General features: G+C 39.6%; 1 protein-coding gene across 2 annotated transcripts in view; it reads right to left on the reverse strand.

The window, feature by feature from the left end:
- grb14 (growth factor receptor-bound protein 14) overlaps positions 1-15,756 on the reverse strand; it is a 37,664-nt gene extending 21,908 nt beyond the window's left edge. Inside the window, exons 1-5 of one of the 2 annotated variants that reach the window (XM_061879940.1) lie at positions 15,620-15,755; positions 15,466-15,487; positions 15,303-15,384; positions 11,855-12,011; positions 8,307-8,428 (exon numbers count right to left, since the gene is read on the reverse strand). In XM_061879940.1, coding sequence (XP_061735924.1) covers positions 8,307-8,428; positions 11,855-12,011; positions 15,303-15,365 — 342 coding nt within the window. In that variant the 5' untranslated portion in view covers positions 15,366-15,384; positions 15,466-15,487; positions 15,620-15,755. Of the gene's footprint in view, positions 1-8,306; positions 8,429-11,854; positions 12,012-15,302; positions 15,385-15,465; positions 15,488-15,619 lie in introns of both variants that reach the window. The other variant, XM_061879941.1, reaches the window with a different exon arrangement.
- Positions 15,757-21,819: the final 6,063 nt, after the last annotated feature.

Consider the following 21,819-nt stretch of genomic DNA (forward strand, 5'->3'; position numbering starts at 1 on the left):
CCATTTTTTTTTTACCACTTTTTTACAACTGCGCCCAAGACCCAACCTCCGGGCTGATGACTTTAGCTTTTCCTGAACAATTTGGGGGTAATCCTCCTTTTTCATGTCCCATTTAAAGCAGCAGTTCCATTGGTAGCAAAAACAGGCCCATAGCATAATACTACCACCATCATGCTTGACGGTAGGTATGGTGATCCTGGGATTACCTTGTCTCCTCCAAACAGTTCCATTGTGGGAATATTTCCAGTTTTTTTTGTCCTGATTAAGAGGAAATAGTTGGCGGTTGAAGTGGGTGGAAAAGTAGGACTTCTGGAAAATCCTGGAATTTTATAGAACTCGGAGAAATGATAGTTTGAATGTCTATGATTGAAGGTGGAATGGGTTGAAAAATGTGGAAATGGTAAAACTTGGAAAAATATCCCATTCATTTTCAATGGAGTAAAAATGTCCCTGAAAACTGGGAAATTCTTGGAAATCCAGGATTCTTTGGAAATTGTTGAAGGACAGCGCACACCATTTTGAAAATGTTGAATATTTCGGAGACTGGAACGGTTTAAATCGAATGAAAAATTGTGGAACTTTTAAAAATGTCGAATTGATATCAATGGGAATTTCATGAAAATGTAGGAATTTTGGGAAAAACTGGATTTTTTTTTTTTAGGAAATGTTAAAAGACTTGAATGTTCTGAATGAGTTCAAATGGTTGGTGTTGGAATTTTTCAAAATCGGTCAAGTAGTAACATTTTTAATATAGAAATGGTATTAAGGAATTCCAGACATTTTGGGAAAACCGGGAATTTTTCTCAACCTAATTAAGAGGAATGTTTGGATGGTTGAAGTCGGTTGAAAAATGTGGAAGGAGTAGAAAATCCTGGAATTATTTGGAACTTGTAAAAATGATAGTTTGAATGTCCAGGATGGTGGAATGTGTTGAAGGTGGAATGGTTGGAATGGCTTGAAAAATGTGGAAATGGTGCAACTTGGAAAAATGTCCCAATCATTTTGAATGGAGAAAAATGTCCCTGAAAACTGGAAAATTCTTGGAAATCCAGGATTCTTTGGAAATTGTTGAAGGACAGCGCACACCATTTTGAAAATGTTGAATATTTTGGAGACTGGCACGGTTTAAATCGAATGAAAAATTGTGGAACTTTTAAAAATGTCGAATTGATTTCAATGGGAATTTCATGAAAATGTAAGAATTTTGGGAAAAACTGGATTTTTTTTTAGGAAATGTTAAAAGACTTGAATGTTCTGAATGAGTTGAAATGGTTGGTGATGGAATCTTTCAAAATTGGTCAATAAATGTTAGAGTAGTAACATTTTTAATATAGAAATGGTATTAAGGAATTCTAGACATTTTGGGAAAACCAGGAATTTTTTTCAACCTAATGAAGAGGAATGTTTGGACGGTTGAAGTGGGTTGAAAAATGTGGAAGGAGTAGTCTGCAGAAAAAAGGGTGGAAATAGGGCTTTACAAAACCTGGAATTCCAGAAAATCTTGGAATTTTTTGGAACTTGGAAAATTGACAGTTTGAATGTCCAGGATGGTGGAATGTGTTGAAGGTGGAATGGTTGGAATGGCTTGAAAAATGTGGAAATGGTGCAACTTGGAGTAATGTCCCATTCATTTTGAATGGGGAAAAATGTCCTTGAAAACTGGAAAATTCTTGGAAATCCGGGATTTTTTTTAAATTGTTGAAGGAAAGCACACAATTTCAAAAATGTTGAATATTTTAAAGTTGGAACACTTTTTACCAAATGAAAATTGTGGAAATTTGAAAAATGTCCAATTCATTTCAATGGGAGTTTCATGACAATGTTGTAATTTTGGGAAAAGCGGGAATTTTTGGGGGAAAATGTTAAAAGACTTGAATTTTCTGAATGAGTTGAAATGGTTGGTGTTGGAATTTTTCAAATCGGTGGAGAAATGTTGAAGTAGTAACATTTTTAATTGAGAAATGGTATTAAGGAATTCCAGGAATTTGGGGAAAATTGGGAATTTTTCCAGTTCAAAAAACAATTTTTTTTTTTACCTAATTAAGAGGAATGTTTGGACGGTTGAAGTGGTTTGAAAAATGTGGAAGGAGTAGTCTACAGAAAAAAGGGTGGAAATAGGGCTTTGCAAAACCTGGAATCCTGGAAAATCCTGGAAATGTTTTTGAACTTGTAAAAATGATAGTTTGAATGTCTAAGATGAGTGGAATGTGTTGAAGGTGGAATGGTTGGAATGGCTTGAAAAATGTGGAAATGGTGCAACTTGGAAAAATGTCCCATTCACTTTGAATGGGGAAAAATGTCCCATAAAACTGGAAAATTCTTGGAAATACGGGATTTTTGGGAAATTGTTGAAGAAGAGCACACCATTTTGAAAATGTTGACTAGTTTGGAGTTGGAACAGTTTTAACCGAATGAAAAATTGTGGAAATTTTAAAAATGTCGAATTGATTTCAATGGGAATTTCATGAAAATGTAGGAATTTTGGTAAAAACTGGATTTTTTTAGGAAATGTTAAAAGACTTGAATGTTCTGAATGAGTTGCAAAGGTTGGTGTTGGAACTTTTCAAAATTGGTCCATAAATGTTAGAGAAGTAACATTTTTAATATAGAAATGGTATCAAGGAATTCCAGACATTTTGGAAAAACCGGGAATTTTTTTCAACCTAATTAAGAGGAATGTTTGGACGGTTGAAGTGGGTTGAAAAATGTGGAAGGAGTAGTCTACAGAAAAAAGGGTGGAAATAGGGCTTGACAAAACCTGGAATTCCGGAAAATCTTGGAATTTTTTGGAACTTGGAAAATTGACAGTTTGAATATCCAGGATGGTGGAATGTGTTGAAAAATGTGGAAATGGTGCAACTTGGAAAAAAATCCCATTCACTTTGAATGGGAAAAAAAGTCCCTGAAAACTGGAAAATACTTGGAAATCCGGGATTTTTTTTTAATTGTTGAAGGAGAGCACACTATTTCGAAAATGTTGACTATTTTGGAGTTGGAACACTTTTAACCGAATGAAAATTGTGAAAATTTGAAAAATGCCCAATTGATTTCAATGGGAATTTCATGACAATGTGGGGATTTTGGGAAAAGCGGGAATTTTCTGGGGAAAATGTTAAAAGACCTGAATTTTCTGAATGAGTTGAAATGGTTGGTGTTGGAATTTTTCAAATCGGTGGAGAAATGTTGAAGTAGTAACATTTTTAATCGAGAAATGGTATTAAGGAATTCCAGAAATTTGGGGAAAATTGGGAATTTTTCCAGTTCAAAAAACAACTTTGTTTTTTATCTATTTAAGAGGAATGTTTGGACGGTTGAAGTGGGTTGAAAAATGTGGAAGGAGTAGTCTACGGAAAAAAGGGTGGAAATAGGGCTTTGCAAAACCTGGAATTCCGGAAAATCCTGGAATTATTTGGAACTTGGAAAATCGACAGTTTGAATGTCCAGGATGGTGGAATGTGTTGAAGGTGGAATGGTTGGAATGGCTTGAAAAATGTGGAAATGGTGCAACTTGGAGTAATGTCCCATTCATTTGAATAGGAAAAATGTCCCTGAAAACTGGGAAATTCTTGGAAATCCGGAATTTTTTTGAAATTGTTGAAGGAAAGCACACAATTTTGAAAATGGTGAATATTTGTGGAGTTGAAACGGTTTGAATCGAATGAAAAATTGTGGGATTTTGAAAAATGTCTTGGAATTTCATGAAAATGTGGGAAATTTGGGAAAAGCAGGATTTTTTGGGGAGAAAATGTTAAAAGACTTGAATGTTCTGAATGAGTTGAAATGGTTGGTGTTGGAATTTTTCTATTCGGTCGAGAAATGTTGAAGTAGTAACATTTTTTATTGAGAAATGGTATTAAGGAATTCCAGGAATTTTGGGAAAACCGTGAATTTTTCCAGTTCAAAAAACTTTCTTTTTAACCTAATTAAGAGGTATTTTTGGACGGTTGAAGTGGGTTGAAAAATGTGGAAGGAGTAGTCTACGGAAAAAAGGGTGGAAATAGGGCTTTGCAAAACCTGGAATTCTGGAAAATCCTGGAATTTTTTGGAACTTGGAAAATTGACAGTTTGAATGTCCAGGATGGTGGAATGTGTTGAAAAATGTGGAAATGGTGCAACTTGGAAAAAAGTCCCATTCACTTTGAATGGAGAAAAATGTCCCTGAAAACTGGAAAATTCTTGGAAATCCGGGATTTTTTTGAAATTGTTGAAGGAGAGCACACCATTTCGAAAATGTTGACTATTTTGGAGTTGGAACAGTTTCAACCGAATGAAAAATTGTGGAAATTTGAAAAATGTCCAATTCATTTCAATGGGAATTTCATGACAATGTTGGAATTTTGGGAAAAGTGGGAATTTTGGGGGGAAAATGTTAAAAGACCTGAATTTTCTGAATGAGTTGAAATGGTTGGTGTTCGAATGTTTCAAATCGGTGGAGAAATGTTGAAGTAGTAACATTTTTAATTGACAAATGGTATTAAGGAATTCCAGGAATTTGGGGAAAATTGGGAATTTTTCCAGTTCAAAAAACTCTTTTTTTAATCTAATTAAGAGGAATGTTTGGACGGTTGAAATTGATTAAAAATGTGGAAGGAGTAGTCTACAGAAAAAAGGGTGGAAATAGGGCTTTGCAAAACCTGGAATTCCGGAAAATCCTGGAATTTTTTGGAACTTGGAAAATTGACAGTTTGAATGTCCAGGATGGTGGAATGTGTTGAAGGTGGAATGGTTGGAATGGCTTGAAAAATGTGGAAATGGTGAAACTTGGAAAAATGTCCCATTCATTTTGAATGGGGAAAAAATGTCCCTGAAAACTGGAAAATTCTTGGAAATCCAGGATTCTTTGGAAATTGTTGAAGGAAAGCACACAATTTTGAAAATGTTGAATATTTTGGAGTTGCAACGGTTTGAATCAGATGAAAAATTGTGGGATTTTGAAAAATGTCTTGGAATTTCATGAAAATGTGGGAAATTTGGGAAAAACTGGATTTTTTTTTAGGAAATGTTAAAAGACTTGAATGTTCTGAATGAGTTGAAATGGTTGGTGTTGGAATTTTTCTATTCGGTCGAGAAATGTTGAAGTAGTAACATTTTTTATTGAGAAATGGTATTAAGGGATTCCAGGAATTTGGGGAAAACCGTGAATTTTTCCAGTTCAAAAAACTTTCTTTTTAACCTAATTAAGAGGAATTTTTGGACGGTTGAAGTGGGTTGAAAAATGTGGAAAGAGTAGTCTACGGAAAAAAGGGTGGAAATAGGGCTTTGCAAAACCTGGAATTCCGGAAAATCCTGGAATTTTTTGGAACTTGGAAAATTGACGGTTTGAATGTCCAGGATGGTGGAATGTGTTGAAGGTGGAATGGTTGGAAGGGCTTGATAAATGTGGAAATGGTGCAACTTGGAAAAATGTTCCAATCATTTTGAATGGAGAAAAATGTCCCTGAAAACTGGGAAATTCTTGGAAATCCGGAATTTTTTTGAAATTGTTGAAGAAAAGCACACAATTTTGAAAATGGTGATTATTTGTGGAGTTGAAACGGTTTGAATCGAATGAAAAATTGTGGGATTTTGAAAAATGTCTTGGAATTTCATGAAACTGTGGGAAATTTGGGAAAAAGCAGGATTTTTTTGGTAGAAAATGTTAAAAGACTTGAATGTTCTGAATGAGTTGAAATGGTTGGTGTTGGAATTTTTCTATTTGGTCGAGAAATGTTGAAGTAGTAACATTTTTTATTGAGAAATGGTATTAAGGAATTCCAGGAATTTGGGGAAAACCGTGAATTTTTCCAGTTCAAAAAACTTTGTTTTTAACCTAATTAAGAGGAATTTTTGGACGGTTGAAGTGGGTTGAAAAATGTGGAAGGAGTAGTCTACGGAAAAAAGGGTGGAAATAGGGCTTTGCAAAACCTGGAATTCCGGAAATTCCTGGAATTTTTTGAACTTGGAAAATTGACAGCTTGAATGTCCAGGATGGTGGAATGTGTTGAAGGTGGAATGGTTGGAATGGCTTGAAAAATGTGGAAATGGTGCAACTTGGAAAAATGTCCCATTCACTTTGAATGGGGAAAAATGTCCCAGAAAACTGGAAAATTCTTGGAAATCCAGGATTTTTTTGAAATTGTTGAAGGAAAGCACATAATTTTGAAAATGGTGAATATTTGTTGGGTTGAAACGGTTTGAATCAGATGAAAAATTGTGGAACTTTTAAAAATGTCGAATTGATTTCAATGGGAATTTCATGAAAATGTAGGAATTTGGGGAAAAACTGGATTTTTTTTTAGGAAATGTTAAAAGACTTGAATGTTCTGAATGAGTTGCAATGGTTGGTGTTGGAATTTTTCAAAATCGGTCAATAAATGTTATAGTGGTAACATTTTTAGTTGAGAAATGGTATTAAGGAATTCCAGGAATTTTTGAAAAATTGGGAATTTTTCCAGTTCAAAAAACAACTTTGTTTTTTACTTAATTAAGAGGACTGTTTGGATGGTCGAAGTGGGTTGAAAAATGTGGAAATGGTGCAATTTGGAAAAAATTCCCATTAACTTTGAATGGGAAAAAATGTCCCTGAAAACTGGGAATTCTTGGAAATCTGGGATTTTTTTTTTAATTGTTGAAGGAGAGCACAGAATTTTGAAAATGTGAATATTTGTGGAGTTGAAACCGAATGAAAAATTGTGGAACTTTTAAAAATGTTGAATTGATTTCAATGGGAATTTCATGAAAATGTAGGAATTTTGGGAAAAATTGGATTTTTTTTTTAGGAAATGTTAAAAGACTTGAATGTTCTGAATGAGTTGCAAAGGTTGGTGTTGGAATTTTTCAAAATTGGTCAATAAATGTTAGAGTAGTAACATTTTTAATATAGAAATGGTATTAAGGAATTCCAGACATTTTGGGAAAACCGGGAAATTTTTTAACCTAATTAAGAGGAATGTTTGGACGGTTGAAGTGGGTTGAAAAATGTGGAAGGAGTAGTCTACAAAAAAAAGGTGGAAATAGGGCTTTGCAAAACCTGGAATTCCGGAAAATCTTGGATTTTTTTGGAACTTGGAAAATTGACAGTTTGAATGTCCAGGATGGTTGAATGTGTTGAAATATGTGGAAATGGTGCAACTTGGAAAAAAGTCCCATTCACTTTGAATGGAGAAAAATGTCCCTGAAAACTGGAAAATTCTTGGAAATCCAGGAATTTGACCTCACATGAGAAAAGATAAGACCTTCTGGAGGAAAGTTCCGTGGTCGGATGCAACAAAAAGTGAGCTGTTTGGCCACAACACCCAGCAATGTGTTTGGAAGAGGAAAGGTGAGGCCTTTAATCCCAGGGACACCATACCTACTGTCAAGCATGGTGGTGGTAGTATTATGCTCTAGGCCTGTTTTGCTGCCAATGGAACTGCTGCTTTAAATGGGACAATGAAAAAGGAGGAACACCTCCGAATTCAAGTCTTTTAACATTTTCAAGAAAAATTCCCAAAATTTGCATATTTTCATGAAATTCCCATTGATATCAATTAGACATTTTTCATCCGGTTCAAACCGTTCCATCTCCAAAATATTAAACATTTTCAAAATTGTGTGCTCTCCTTCAACAATTTAAAAAAAAAAAAACTGATTTCCGAGAATTTCACAGTTTTCAGTGACATTTTTCCCATTCAAAATGAATGGGACATTTTTCCAAGTTGCACCATTTCCACATCTTTCAACTCATTCCAACCATTCCACCATCCTGGACATTCAAACTATCATTTTTCCAAATCCCAAACAATTCCAGGATTTTCTGGAATTCCGGGTTTTTGCAAAGCCCTGTGTCCACCTTTTTTTTTTTTCTGGCGACTACCCGGGTGAAAAGTTGTAAAGGAATGGCTAAATCAGACTAAAATGAAGGTTTTGGAATGGTCTTCCCAAAGTCCTGACTTAAAGGTGTGGACAATGCTGAAGAAACAAGTCCATGTCAGAAAAAACAACACATTTAACATGTGGACAATGCTGAAGAAACAAGTCCATGTCAGAAAAAAACAACACATTTAACATGTGGACAATACTGAAGAAACAAGTCCATGTCAGAAAAACCAACACATTTAACATGTTGACAATGCTGAAGAAACAAGTCCATATCAGAAAAACTAACACATTTAATATGTGGACAATGCTGAAGAAACAAGTCCATGTCAAAAAATCAACAACACATTTAGCTGAACTGCACCAATGTTGTCAAGGGGAGTGGCCAGCAAGTATGTGCTGCACTCACTCCAACACAAAAAATTACGACTTGTACGAAAGATTTGGAACTAAGACATTATTTAACTCACCAGAGGTTTCCTGAAGAATTGGTATTTTGCATAGTTCTTCCTGAAATGCAGGCGGTTGTCTGAGTCCATCCCCCAGCTGGAGAGGACCTCCATGATGGACTCGTGGTCCTCAATGGTCCTCTCTAGTCAGGACCAGATGAACATCAATGGTAAACATTTAAATCACGGTCTGTTCCTGGTCTGTTCCTGGTCTGCACCAACAATAAAACAATAGTTTGCATCTTCACACTGGATGACTGCTTGAGAAATATTCTTCACCTGTGGGATGTTCAAAATAAGTCTTTGATGAGCACCAGTCCATCTTAGATGAGCTCGGGCCCAGCGAAGCAATTCTGGTTTCCGGGTGTTGTTGATAAATGGCTGTGGCTTTGCGTTGTAGAGATTTAACTCGCACTTACAGATGTAGCAACTGACAGTGGTTTTCTGACGTGTTCCTGAGCCCATGTGGTGATATCCTTTACACACCGATGTCGCTTGTCGAAGCGTTTCTGGGTGTTGTTGATAAACGGCTTTTGGCTTTGCATAATAGTGTTTTAACTGGCTCTTATAGATGTAGAGACCAACTGTAGTTACTGACAGTGGTTTTCTGACGTGTTCCTGAGCCAATGTGGTGATATCCTTTACACACCGATGTCGCTTGTCGGAGCGTTTCTGGGTGTTGTTGATAAACGGCTTTTGGCTTTGCGTAGTCGAGTTTTAACTTGCACTTACAGATGTAGCGGCCAACTGTAGTTACTGACAGTGGTTTTCTGAAGTGCCCAAGTCGTGATGTCCTTTACACGCCGATGTCGCTTGTCGGAGCGTTTCTGGGTGTTGTTGATAAACGGCTTTTGGCTTTGCATAGTCGAGTTTTAACTTGCACTTACAGATGTAGCGACCAACTGTAGTTACTGACAGTGGTTTTCTGAAGTGCCAAAGTGGTGATATACTTTACACGCCGATGTCGCTTGTCGAAGCGTTTCTGGGTGTTGTTGATAAACGGCTTTTGGCTTTGCATAATAGTGTTTTAACTGGCTCTTACAAATGTAGAGACCAACTGTAGTTACTGACAGTGGTTTTCTGATGTGTTCCTGAGCCAATGTGGTGATATCCTTTACATACCGATGTCGCTTGTCGAAGCGTTTCTGGGTGTTGTTGATAAACGGCTTTTGGCTTTACGTAGTAGAGTTTTAACTCGCACTTACAGATGTAGTGACCAACTGTAGTTACTGACAGTGGTTTAATGAAGTGCCCAAGTGGTGATGTCATTTACACGCCGATGTCGCTTGTCGGAGCATTTCTGGGTGTTGTTGATAAACGGCTTTTGGCTTTGCGTAGTAGAGTTTTAACTCGCACTTACAGATGTAGCGACCAACTTTAGTTACTGACAGTTGTTTTCTGACGTGTTCCTGAGCCCATGTGGTGATATCCTTTACACACCAATGTCGCTTGTCGAAGCGTTTCTGGGTGTTGATGAAAAACGGCTTTTGGCTTTGCATAGTAGTGTTTTAACTGGCACTTACAGATGTAGCGACAAACTGTAGTTACCGACAGTGGTTTTCTGAAGTGCCCATGTGGTGATATCCTTTACACACATATGTCGCTTGTCGAAGCGTTTCTGGGTGTTGTTGAAAAACGGCTTTTGGCTTTGCATAGTAGTGTTTTAACTGGCACTTACAGATGTAGCGACCAACTGTAGTTACTGACAGTGGTTTAGTGAAGTGCCCAAGTGGTGATGTCCTTTACACACCGATGTGGCTTGTCGGAGCGTTTCTGGGTGTTGTTGATAAACGGCTTTTGGCTTTGCATAGTCAAATTTTAACTTGCACTTACAGATGTAGCGACCAACTGTAGTTACCGACAGTAGTTTTCTGAAGTGGTGGTATCCTTTACACGCCGATGTCGCTTGTCGAAGCGTTTTTGGGTGTTGTTGATAAACAGCTTTTGGCTTTGCATAGTCGAGTTTTAACTTGCACTTACAGATGTAGCGACCAACTGTAGTTACTGACAGTGGTTTTCTGAAGTGCCAAAGTGGTAATATACTTTACACGCCGATGTCGCTTGTCGAAGCATTTCTGGGTGTTGTTGATAAACGGCTTTTGGCTTTGCATAGTAGAGTTTTAACTTGCACTTACAGATGTAGCGACCAACTGTAGTTACTGAGAGTGGTTTTCTGAAGACCAAAGTGGTGATATACTTTACACGCCGATGTCGCTTGTCGAAGCGTTTCTGGGTGTTGTTGATAAACGGCTTTTGGCTTTGCATAGTGGAGTTTTAACTTGCACTTACAGATGTTGCGACCAACTTTAGTTACTGACAGTGGTTTTCTGTTGTGTTCCCGAGCCCATGTGGTGATATCCTTTATACACCGATGTCGCTTGTCGAAGCGTTTCTGGCTGTTTTGATAAACGGCTTTTGGCTTTGCATAGTAGAGTTTCAACTTGCACTTACAGGTGTAGCGACCAACTTTAGTTACTGACAGTGGTTTTCTGACATATTCCTGAGCCCTTGTGGTGATATCCTTTACACACTGATGTCGCTTGTCGAAGCGTTTCTGGGTGTTGTTGATAAACGGCTTTTGGCTTTGCATAGTAGTGTTTTAACTGGCTCTTACAGATGTAGAGATCAACTGTAGTTACTGACAGTGGTTTTCTGACGTGTTCCTGAGCCCATGTGGTGATATCCTTTACACACCGATGTCGCTTGTCGAAGCGTTTCTGGGTGTTGTTGATAAACGGGTTTTGGCTTTGCGTAGAAGTGTTTTAACTGGCACTTACAGATGTAGCGACCAGCTGTAGTTACTGACAGTGGTTTAATGAAGTGCCCAAGCGGTGATGTGCTTTACACGCCGATGTCGCTTGTCGGAGCGTTTCTGGGTGATGTTGATAAACGGCTTTTGGCTTTGCGCAGTCGAGTTTTAACTTGCACTTACAGACGTAGCGACCAACTGTAGTTACTGACAGTGGTTTTCTGAAGTGCCCATGTGGTGGTATCCTTTACACGCCGATTTTGCTTGCCGAAGCGTTTCTGGGTGTTGTTGATAAACGGCTTTTGGCTTTGCATAGTCGAGTTTTAACTTGCACTTACAGATGTAGCGACCAACTGTAGTTACTGACAGTGGTTTTCTGTTGTGTTCCTGAGCCCATGTGGTGATATCCTTTACACACCGATGTTGCTTGTTGAAGCGTTTCTGGTTGTTGTTGATAAACGGCTTTTGGCTTTGCATAGTAGTGTTTTAACTGGCTCTTACAGATGTAGAGATCAACTGTAGTTACTGACAGTGGTTTTCTGACGTGTTCCTGAGCCCATGTGGTGATATCCTTTACACACCGATGTCGCTTGTCGAAGCATTTCTGGGTGTTGTTGATAAACGGCTTTTGGCTTCGCGTAGTAGTGTCTTAACTGGCACTTGTGGATGTAGCGACCAACTGTAGTCACCGACAGTGGTTTTCTGAAATCCCCATGTGGTGGTATCCTTTACACGCCGATGTCGCTTTTCGAAGCGTTTTTGGGTGTTGATGATAAACGGCTTCTGGCTTTGCACAGTAAGAGTTTCTCACATGACCTACCTACTCCCAGGTGAGAGAGGTGCTCGTACAGAGTCAAGCTGTGTTCGTCCGCGGCGTGGCCCTCCGAGGCCAACACGTGACACATGTCCCGGGCCACAATGTCGCTGGGGACCTCGACTGCTCTGCTGCTGTTGTCCTCGTTGTAGATCTTGATGAGCTGCACACACCAACGTGCTGTCAGCGACTGCACACCCACTCCTCAGCTCTCAGACAAAACACAGACACATTTCAATAAGTGCACCAATGTGTTCAGTAGTGGACATTTAAATGAACACTTAGCGTCTAACAATCTATGTGAAACCTTTCAATCCGGTTTCAGAGCAAATCACTCCACGGAGACAGCCCTCGCAAAAATGGCTAATGATTTATTGCTAACGATGGATTCTGATGCGTCATCTATGTTGCTGCTCCTCGATCTTAGCGCTGCTTTCGATACCGTCGATCATAATATTTTATTAGAACGTATCAAAACACGAATTGGTATGTCAGACTTAGCCCTGTCTTGGTTTAACTCTTATCTTACTGATAGGATGCAGTGTGTCTCCCATAACAATGTGACCTCGGACTACGTTAAGGTAACGTGTGGAGTTCCCCAGGGTTCGGTCCTTGGCCCTGCACTCTTCAGCATCTACATGCTGCCGCTAGGTGACATCATACGCAAATACGGTGTTAGCTTTCACTGTTATGCTGATGACACCCAACTCTACATGCCCCTAAAGCTGACCAACACGCCGGACTGTAGTCAGCTGGAGGCGTGCCTTAATGAAATTAAACAATGGAGGTCCGCTAACTTTTTGCAACTCAACGCCAAAAAAACGGAAATGCTGATTATCGGTCCTGCTAGACACCGAACTCTATTTAATAATACAACTCTAACATTTGACAACCAAACAATTAAACAAGGCGACACGGTAAAGAATCTGGGTATTATCTTCGACCCAACTCTCTCCATTGAGGCACACATTAAAAGCGTTACTAAAACGGCCTTCTTTCATCTCCGTAATATCGCTAAAATTCGCTCCATTCTGTCCACTAAAGACGCTGAGATCATTATCCATGCGTTTGTTACGTCTCGCCTCGACTACTGTAACGTATTATTTTCGGGTCTCCCCATGTCTAGCATTAAAAGATTACAGTTGGTACAAAATGCGGCTGCTAGACTTTTGACAAGAACAAGAAAGTTTGATCACATTACGCCTGTACTGTATATACCTTTATATACATATATACATACATATATACCTATACTGTATATACCTTTATATACATATATACATACATATATACCTATACTGTATATACCTTTATATACATATATACATACATATATACCTATACTGGCTCACCTGCACTGGCTTCCTGTGCACTTAAGATGTGACTTTAAGGTTTTACTACTTACGTATAAAATACTACACAGTCTAGCTCCATCCTATCTTTCCGATTGTATTGTACCATATGTCCCGGCAAGAAATCTGCGTTCAAAGGACTCCGGCTTGTTAGTGATTCCTAAAGCCCAAAAAAAGTCTGCGGGCTATAGAGCGTTTTCCGTTCGGGCTCCAGTACTCTGGAATGCCCTCCCGGTAACAGTTCGAGATGCCACCTCAGTAGAAGCATTTAAGTCTCACCTTAAAACTCATTTGTATACTCTAGCCTTTAAATAGACTCCCTTTTTAGACCAGTTGATCTGCTGTTTCTTTTCTTTTTCTTCTATGTCCCACTCTCCCCTGTGGAGGGGGTCCGGTCCGATCCGGTGGCCATGTACTGCTTGCCTGTGTATCGGCTGGGGACATCTCTGCGCTGCTGATCCGCCTCCGCTTGGGATGGTTTCCTGCTGGCTCCGCTGTGAACGGGACTCTCGCTGCTGTGTTGGATCCGCTTTGGACTGGACTCTCGCGACTGTGTTGGATCCATTGTGGATTGAACTTTCACAGTATCATGTTAGACCCGCTCGACATCCATTGCTTTCCTCCTCTCTAAGGTTCTCATAGTCATTATTGTCACCGACGTCCCACTGGGTGTGAGTTTTCCTTGCCCTTATGTGGTCCTACCGAGGATGTCGTGGTGGTTTGTGCAGCCCTTTGAGACACTAGTGATTTAGGGCTATATAAGTAAACATTGATTGATTGATTGATTGATTGATTGATTGACATTGGTTAATGCTAACATCTTGTTAGCATATTTAATTGAATAGACTGCAAAGACAATAACTTAACGTTCAAACTTTGTTATTTTTTGCAAATATTCGCTCACTTGGGATTTGATGCTTGCAACGAGTTTAGAAAAAAGTAGGGGGAAAAAAAAGACTATGCAAAGCCACAGCCATTTATCAACAACACCCGGAAACGCTTGGCAGGGGCCGAGCTCATCTAAGATGGACTGATCCTCTTCCACAAGTGAACGGGTTAATTGGGAACAGGTGGGGCCATGATATTACGCACCTTGGATTCCTCAGGCGCTACTGCATCAAAAAGCCACATCAGTGTGTAAAGGATACCACCACATGGGCACTTCGGAAAACCACTGTCGGTAACTACAGTTGGTCGCTACATCCCCAAGTGCCAGTTAAAACACTACTATGCAAAGCCAAAAGCCGTTTATCAATAACACCCAGAAACGCTTCGACAAGCGACATTGGTGTGTAAAGGATATCACCACATGGGCTCAGGAACACGTAAAAAATAACTACAGTTGGTCGCTACATCTGTATGTGCAAGTTAAAACTTGAAAATGCAAAGCCACAGCCATTTATCAACAACACCCAGAAACGCTTCGCTGGGTCCTGATGCTAATCAAAGACTTATTTGGAACATCCCACAGGTGAACAGGCTAATTGGGAACAGGTGGGTGCCATGATTGGGTATAAAAGCAGTCGTTCACAAACAAGGACGGGGCGAAGGTCACCACTTTGTCAAATTGTTTAAGAACAGCATTTCTCAAGCAGCTATTTCAAGGAATTTAAGGATTTCACCATCTATGCTCTGTAATATCATCAAAAGGTTCAGAGAATGTGGAGAAATCACTGCACGTAAGCCATGATATTACGCATCTCGGGTCCTTCAGGCGGTACCGCATCTAAAACCACATAAGTTTGTAAAGGATATCACCACACGGGCTCAGGGACACTTCAGAAAACCACTGTCAGTAACGACAGTTGGTCGCTACATCTATAAGTACAAGTTAAAACTCTACTACACAAAGCAACAGCCATTTATCAACAACACCCAGAATGAAAAAAAATATTTTTTTAGTACGAACATGAAATATCTTGTCTTTGCAGTCTATTCAATTGAACATAAGTTGAAAAGCATTTGCAAATATTCACATTCTCTTTTTAATTGCCATTTACACAAGCACGGACACTTGGGAACGAACCGGAGAGCAGCGCGTCTACACAACGGAGTCGATGGAAACAATAATAAATAAAAAAAGGACATGTTAGGATTCCTACCCGCTTCTGCAGACAAAGAGGTGTGATGGCCGGCAAGGTGACTCTTCTTGCGCGGAAGTTCATGTCGCCGTCTTCAGTGATGCTTCAACAGATACATATATACATATATACACACATACATATATACATACATATATATATATATATATACATACATACATACAGAGTCAGTGTTTGAATGAGTACTGCAGGGAATATAGACAAAAGTCATCCGGTTTGCAAAGAAGGTGTAAAAAAAAAAAAGAAAAAAAAAAGGTCATGTTTCCTCCCCCAAAAAGCCAAACTCCTCCTTCGTCCTTGGAGAAGCAAACGCTTACCGTGGTCGACTGGTTGAGAAGAAACTGGCTGTTTGGGTGTTTGATTTCCAACAGCCAAGGCCGCTGAGTGCCAGAGAAAAGTGCGAGGACTTGTTTAGCCATCTTGGACGAGCGGACTACTATCACACATCCACCATGTTTAGTCTGGCAGGAAGTGGACGCTACAGGAACATTGGGTCCAAAAAGATAAGTCCCGCCTCCCCAAGGCCGATAAGCAACAGACTCCTGCTGATATATATCCAGAATGTTCTCCTGCTGCTGATATGTATCCAGAATGTTCTCCTGCTGCTGATATGTATCCAGAATGTTCTTCTAGAAGGTCCATGGTTAGTCCGCCACACAGATCCTCTATACACACCACTGTGATGTTCGGACAATGAAGGGACATCAAGCGCGTGTGTATGTGTGTGTGATGACCAGGAGGCCTTAAATGTCCTTTATACACACCACTGTGATGTTCGGACAATGAAGGGACATCAAGCGTGTGTGTGTATGTGTGTGTGTGTGTGTGTGTGTGTGTGTGTGTGATGACCAGGAGGCCTTAAATGTCCTTTATACACATCACTGTGATGTTCGGACAATGAAGGGACATCAAGCGTGTGTGTGTGTGTGTGTGTGTGTGTGTGTGTGTGTGATGACCAGGAGGCCTTAAATGTCCTTTAAACACACCACTGTGATGTTCAGACAATGAAGGGACATCAAGCGTGAGTGAGTGAGTGAGTGAGTGAGTGAACACATAAACAGAAGTTTACAAACACAATCAAATGTTCTGCCAAAAAAAAAAGGTCGACAATAAAGTGTGTAGTGGAAGTTGACAACGTAGGACACTATATTAGGTACACGTACGACACAGCATTGGGTACACATAGGACACAACATTAGGGACACGTAGGACACTACATTAGGTACACACAGGACACAACATTAGGTAAAAAACAGGACACTACATTAAGTACACGTAGGACACTACATTAGGTACATGTAGGACATCACATTAGGTACACATAGGACATAATATTAGGGACACATTGGACACAACATTAGCTACACATGGGACACAACATTAGGTACACGTAGGACACTACATTAGGTACATGTAGGACATCACATTAGGTACACATTGGACATAACATTAGGGACACATTGGACACAACATTAGCTACACATAGGACACTACAGTAGGTAAACACAGGACACAACATTAGGTACACATTGGACAACATTAGGTACACTTAGGACACAACATTAAGTACACGTTGGACACTACATTAGGTACACATAGGACACAACACTAAGTACACGTAGGACACAACATTAGGGAAACATAAAACACAACATTAGGTACATGTAGGACACTACATTAGGTACACATAGGACAAAACATTAGTGACACATAAGACACAACATTAGGTACACATAGGACACAACATTAGGTACATGTAGGACACAACATTAGGTACTTGTAATAGGACACAACATTAGGTACACATAGGACACAACATTAGGTACACATAGGACACAACACTAGGTACACGTAGGACACAACATTAGGGACACATAAGACACAACATTAGGTACATGTAGGACACTACATTAGGTACACGTAGGACACAACATTAGGGACACATAAGACACAACATTAGGTACACATAGGACACAACATTAGGTACATGTAGGACACAACATTAGGTACTTGTAATAGGACACAACATTAGGTACACATAGGACATAACACTAGGTACACGTAGGACACAACATTAGGTACATGTAGGACACAACATTAGGTACATGTAGGACACAACATTAGGTACTTGTAATAGGACACAACATTAGGTACACATAGGACACAACACTAGGTACACGTAGGACACAACATTAGGGACACATAAGACACAACCTTAGGTACATGTAGGACACTACATTAGGTACACGTAGGACACAACATTAGGGACACATAGGACACAACATTAGGTACATGTAGGACACAACATTAGGTACACATAGGAGACAACACTAGGTACACGTAGGACACAACATTAGGGACACATAAGACACAACATTAGGTACATGTAGGACACTACATTAGGTACACGTAGGACACAACATTAGGGACACATAGGACACAACATTAGGTACATGTAGGACACAACATTAGGTACACATAGGAGACAACACTAGGTACACGTAGGACACAACATTAGGGACACATAAGACACAACATTAGGTACATGTAGGACACTACATTAGGTACACGTAGGACACAACATTAGGGACAAATAGGACACAACATTAGGTACATGTAGGACACAACATTAGGTACACATAGGAGACAACACTAGGTACATGTAGGACACAACATTAGGTACTTGTAATAGGACATAACATTAGGTACACGTAGGACACGACATCAGGTACTTGTAATAGGACACAACATTAGGTACACACAGGACACAACATTAGGTACACGTAGGACACAACATTAGGTACACGTAGGACACGACATCAGGTACTTGTAATAGGACACAACATTAGGTACACACAGGACACTACACTAAGTACACGTAGGACACAACATTAGGGACACGTAAGACACAACATCAGGTACATGTAATAGGACACAACATTAGGTACACACAGGACACTACACTAAGTACACGTAAGACACAACATTAGGTACATGTAGGACATTACATTAGGTACATGTAGGACACTGCGCTCGGTACACGTAGGACACAACATTAGGTACACGTAAGACACAACATTAGGGACACATAAGACACAACATTAGGTACATGTAGGACACTACATTAGGTACACGTAGGACACAACATTAGGGACACATAAGACACAACATTAGGTACACATAGGACACAACATTAGGTACTTGTAATAGGACATAACATTAGGTACACGTAGGACACAACACTAGGGACACATAAGACACAACATTAGATACACATAGGACACAACATTAGATACATGTAGGACACAACATTAGGTACACATAGGACACAACATTAGGTACATGTAGGACACAACATTAGGTACACATAGGAGACAACACTAGGTACACGTAAGACACAACATTAGGGACACATAAGACACAACATTAGGTACATGTAGGACACTACATTAGGTACACGTAGGACACAACATTAGGGACACATAAGACACAACATTAGGTACACATAGGACACAACATTAGGTACATGTAGGACACAACATTAGGTACTTGTAATAGGACACAACATTAGGTACACATAGGACACAACACTAGGTACATGTAGGACACAACATTAGGTACTTGTAATAGGACACAACATTAGGTACACGTAGGACACAACATTAGGGACACATAAGACACAACATTAGATACACATAGGACACAACATTAGGTACATGTAGGACACAACATTAGGTACACATAGGACACAACATTAGGTACATGTAGGACACAACATTAGGTACACATAGGAGACAATACTAGGTACACGTAAGACACAACATTAGGGACACATAAGACACAACATTAGGTACATGTAGGACACTACATTAGGTACACGTAGGACACAACATTAGGGACACATAAGACACAACATTAGGTACACATAGGACACAACATTAGGTACATGTAGGACACAACATTAGGTACTTGTAATAGGACACAACATTAGGTACACATAGGACACAACACTAGGTACATGTAGGACACAACATTAGGTACACGTAGGACACAACATTAGGGACACATAAGACACAACATTAGGTACACATAGGACACAACATTAGGTACATGTAGGACACTACATTAGGTACACGTAGGACATAACATTAGGGACACATAAGACACAACATTAGGTACACATAGGACACAACATTAGGTACACGTAGGACACAACATTAGGTACACGTAGGACACGACATCAGGTACTTGTAATAGGACACAACATTAGGTACACACAGGACACAACATTAGGTACACGTAGGACACAACATTAGGTACACGTAGGACACGACATCAGGTACTTGTAATAGGACACAACATTAGGTACACACAGGACACTACACTAAGTACACGTAGGACACAACATTAGGGACACGTAAGACACAACATTAGGTACATGTAGGACATTACATTAGGTATATGTAGGACACTGCGCTCGGTACACGTAGGACACAACATTAGGGACACATAAGACACAACATTAGGTACACTTAGGACACAACATTAGGTACACGTAGGACACAACATTAGGTACACGTAGGACACAACATTAGGGACACATAAGACACAACATTAGGTACACTTAGGACACAACATTAGGTACACGTAGGACACAACATTAGGGACACATAAGACACAACATTAGCTACACATTGGACACAACATTAGGTACATGTAGGACACAACATTAGGTACACGTAGGACACGACATCAGGTACTTGTAATAGGACATAACATTAGGTACACACAGGACGCAACATTAGGTACACACAGGACACAACATTAGGTACACGTAGGACACGACATCAGGTACTTGTAATAGGACACAACATTAGGTACACATAGGACTCAACATTAGGTACACGTAGGACACAACATTAGGTACACGTAGGACACAACATTAGGTACACATAGGACACTACATTAAGTACACGTAGGCCACTACATTAGGTACACGTAGGACACAACATTAAGTACACATAGGACACTACATTAGGTACACATAGGACATGACAGGTACAAAAATGACATTAAGTACAAATAGGACACAACATTAGGTACATGTAGGACACTACATTAGGTACACGTAGGACATAACATTAGGGACACATAAGACACAACATTAGGTACACATAGGACACAACATTAGGTACACGTAGGACACAACATTAGGTACACGTAGGACACGACATCAGGTACTTGTAATAGGACACAACATTAGGTACACACAGGACACAACATTAGGTACACGTAGGACACAACATTAGGTACACGTAGGACACGACATCAGGTACTTGTAATAGGACACAACATTAGGTACACACAGGACACTACACTAAGTACACGTAGGACACAACATTAGGGACACGTAAGACACAACATTAGGTACATGTAGGACATTACATTAGGTATATGTAGGACACTGCGCTCGGTACACGTAGGACACAACATTAGGGACACATAAGACACAACATTAGGTACACTTAGGACACAACATTAGGTACACGTAGGACACAACATTAGGTACACGTAGGACACAACATTAGGGACACATAAGACACAACATTAGGTACACTTAGGACACAACATTAGGTACACGTAGGACACAACATTAGGGACACATAAGACACAACATTAGCTACACATTGGACACAACATTAGGTACATGTAGGACACAACATTAGGTACACGTAGGACACGACATCAGGTACTTGTAATAGGACATAACATTAGGTACACACAGGACGCAACATTAGGTACACACAGGACACAACATTAGGTACACGTAGGACACGACATCAGGTACTTGTAATAGGACACAACATTAGGTACACATAGGACTCAACATTAGGTACACGTAGGACACAACATTAGGTACACGTAGGACACAACATTAGGTACACATAGGACACTACATTAAGTACACGTAGGCCACTACATTAGGTACACGTAGGACACAACATTAAGTACACATAGGACACTACATTAGGTACACATAGGACATGACAGGTACAAAAATGACATTAAGTACAAATAGGACACAACATTAGGTACACATTGGACACTACATTAAGTACACATACGACACTACATTAAGTACACATACGACACTACATTAGGTACACGTAGGACACAACATTAGGTACACATAGGACACGGCATTAGGTACAAAAATGACAACATTAAGTACACATAGGACACAACATTAGGTACACGTAGGACACGACATTAGGTACACACAGGACACTACATTAGGTACACAAAGGACACAACATTAGGTACACACAGGAAACTTCAAATCGGTGGAGAAATGTAACATTTGTAATTGAGAAATGGTATAAAAGAATTCCTTGAATTTTGGGAATACCGGGAATTTTTCCTGTTGAAAAAACAACTTATTTGTTTTCATAATTAAAAAGAATGTTTGGACGGTAGAACGGTTGGAGTGGGCTGAAAAATGTGAGAGGAGGAGTTG

Source organism: Nerophis ophidion, linkage group LG19 (genome assembly GCF_033978795.1).
Source record: "Nerophis ophidion isolate RoL-2023_Sa linkage group LG19, RoL_Noph_v1.0, whole genome shotgun sequence".
Classification (NCBI taxonomy): Eukaryota; Metazoa; Chordata; class Actinopteri; order Syngnathiformes; family Syngnathidae; genus Nerophis; species Nerophis ophidion.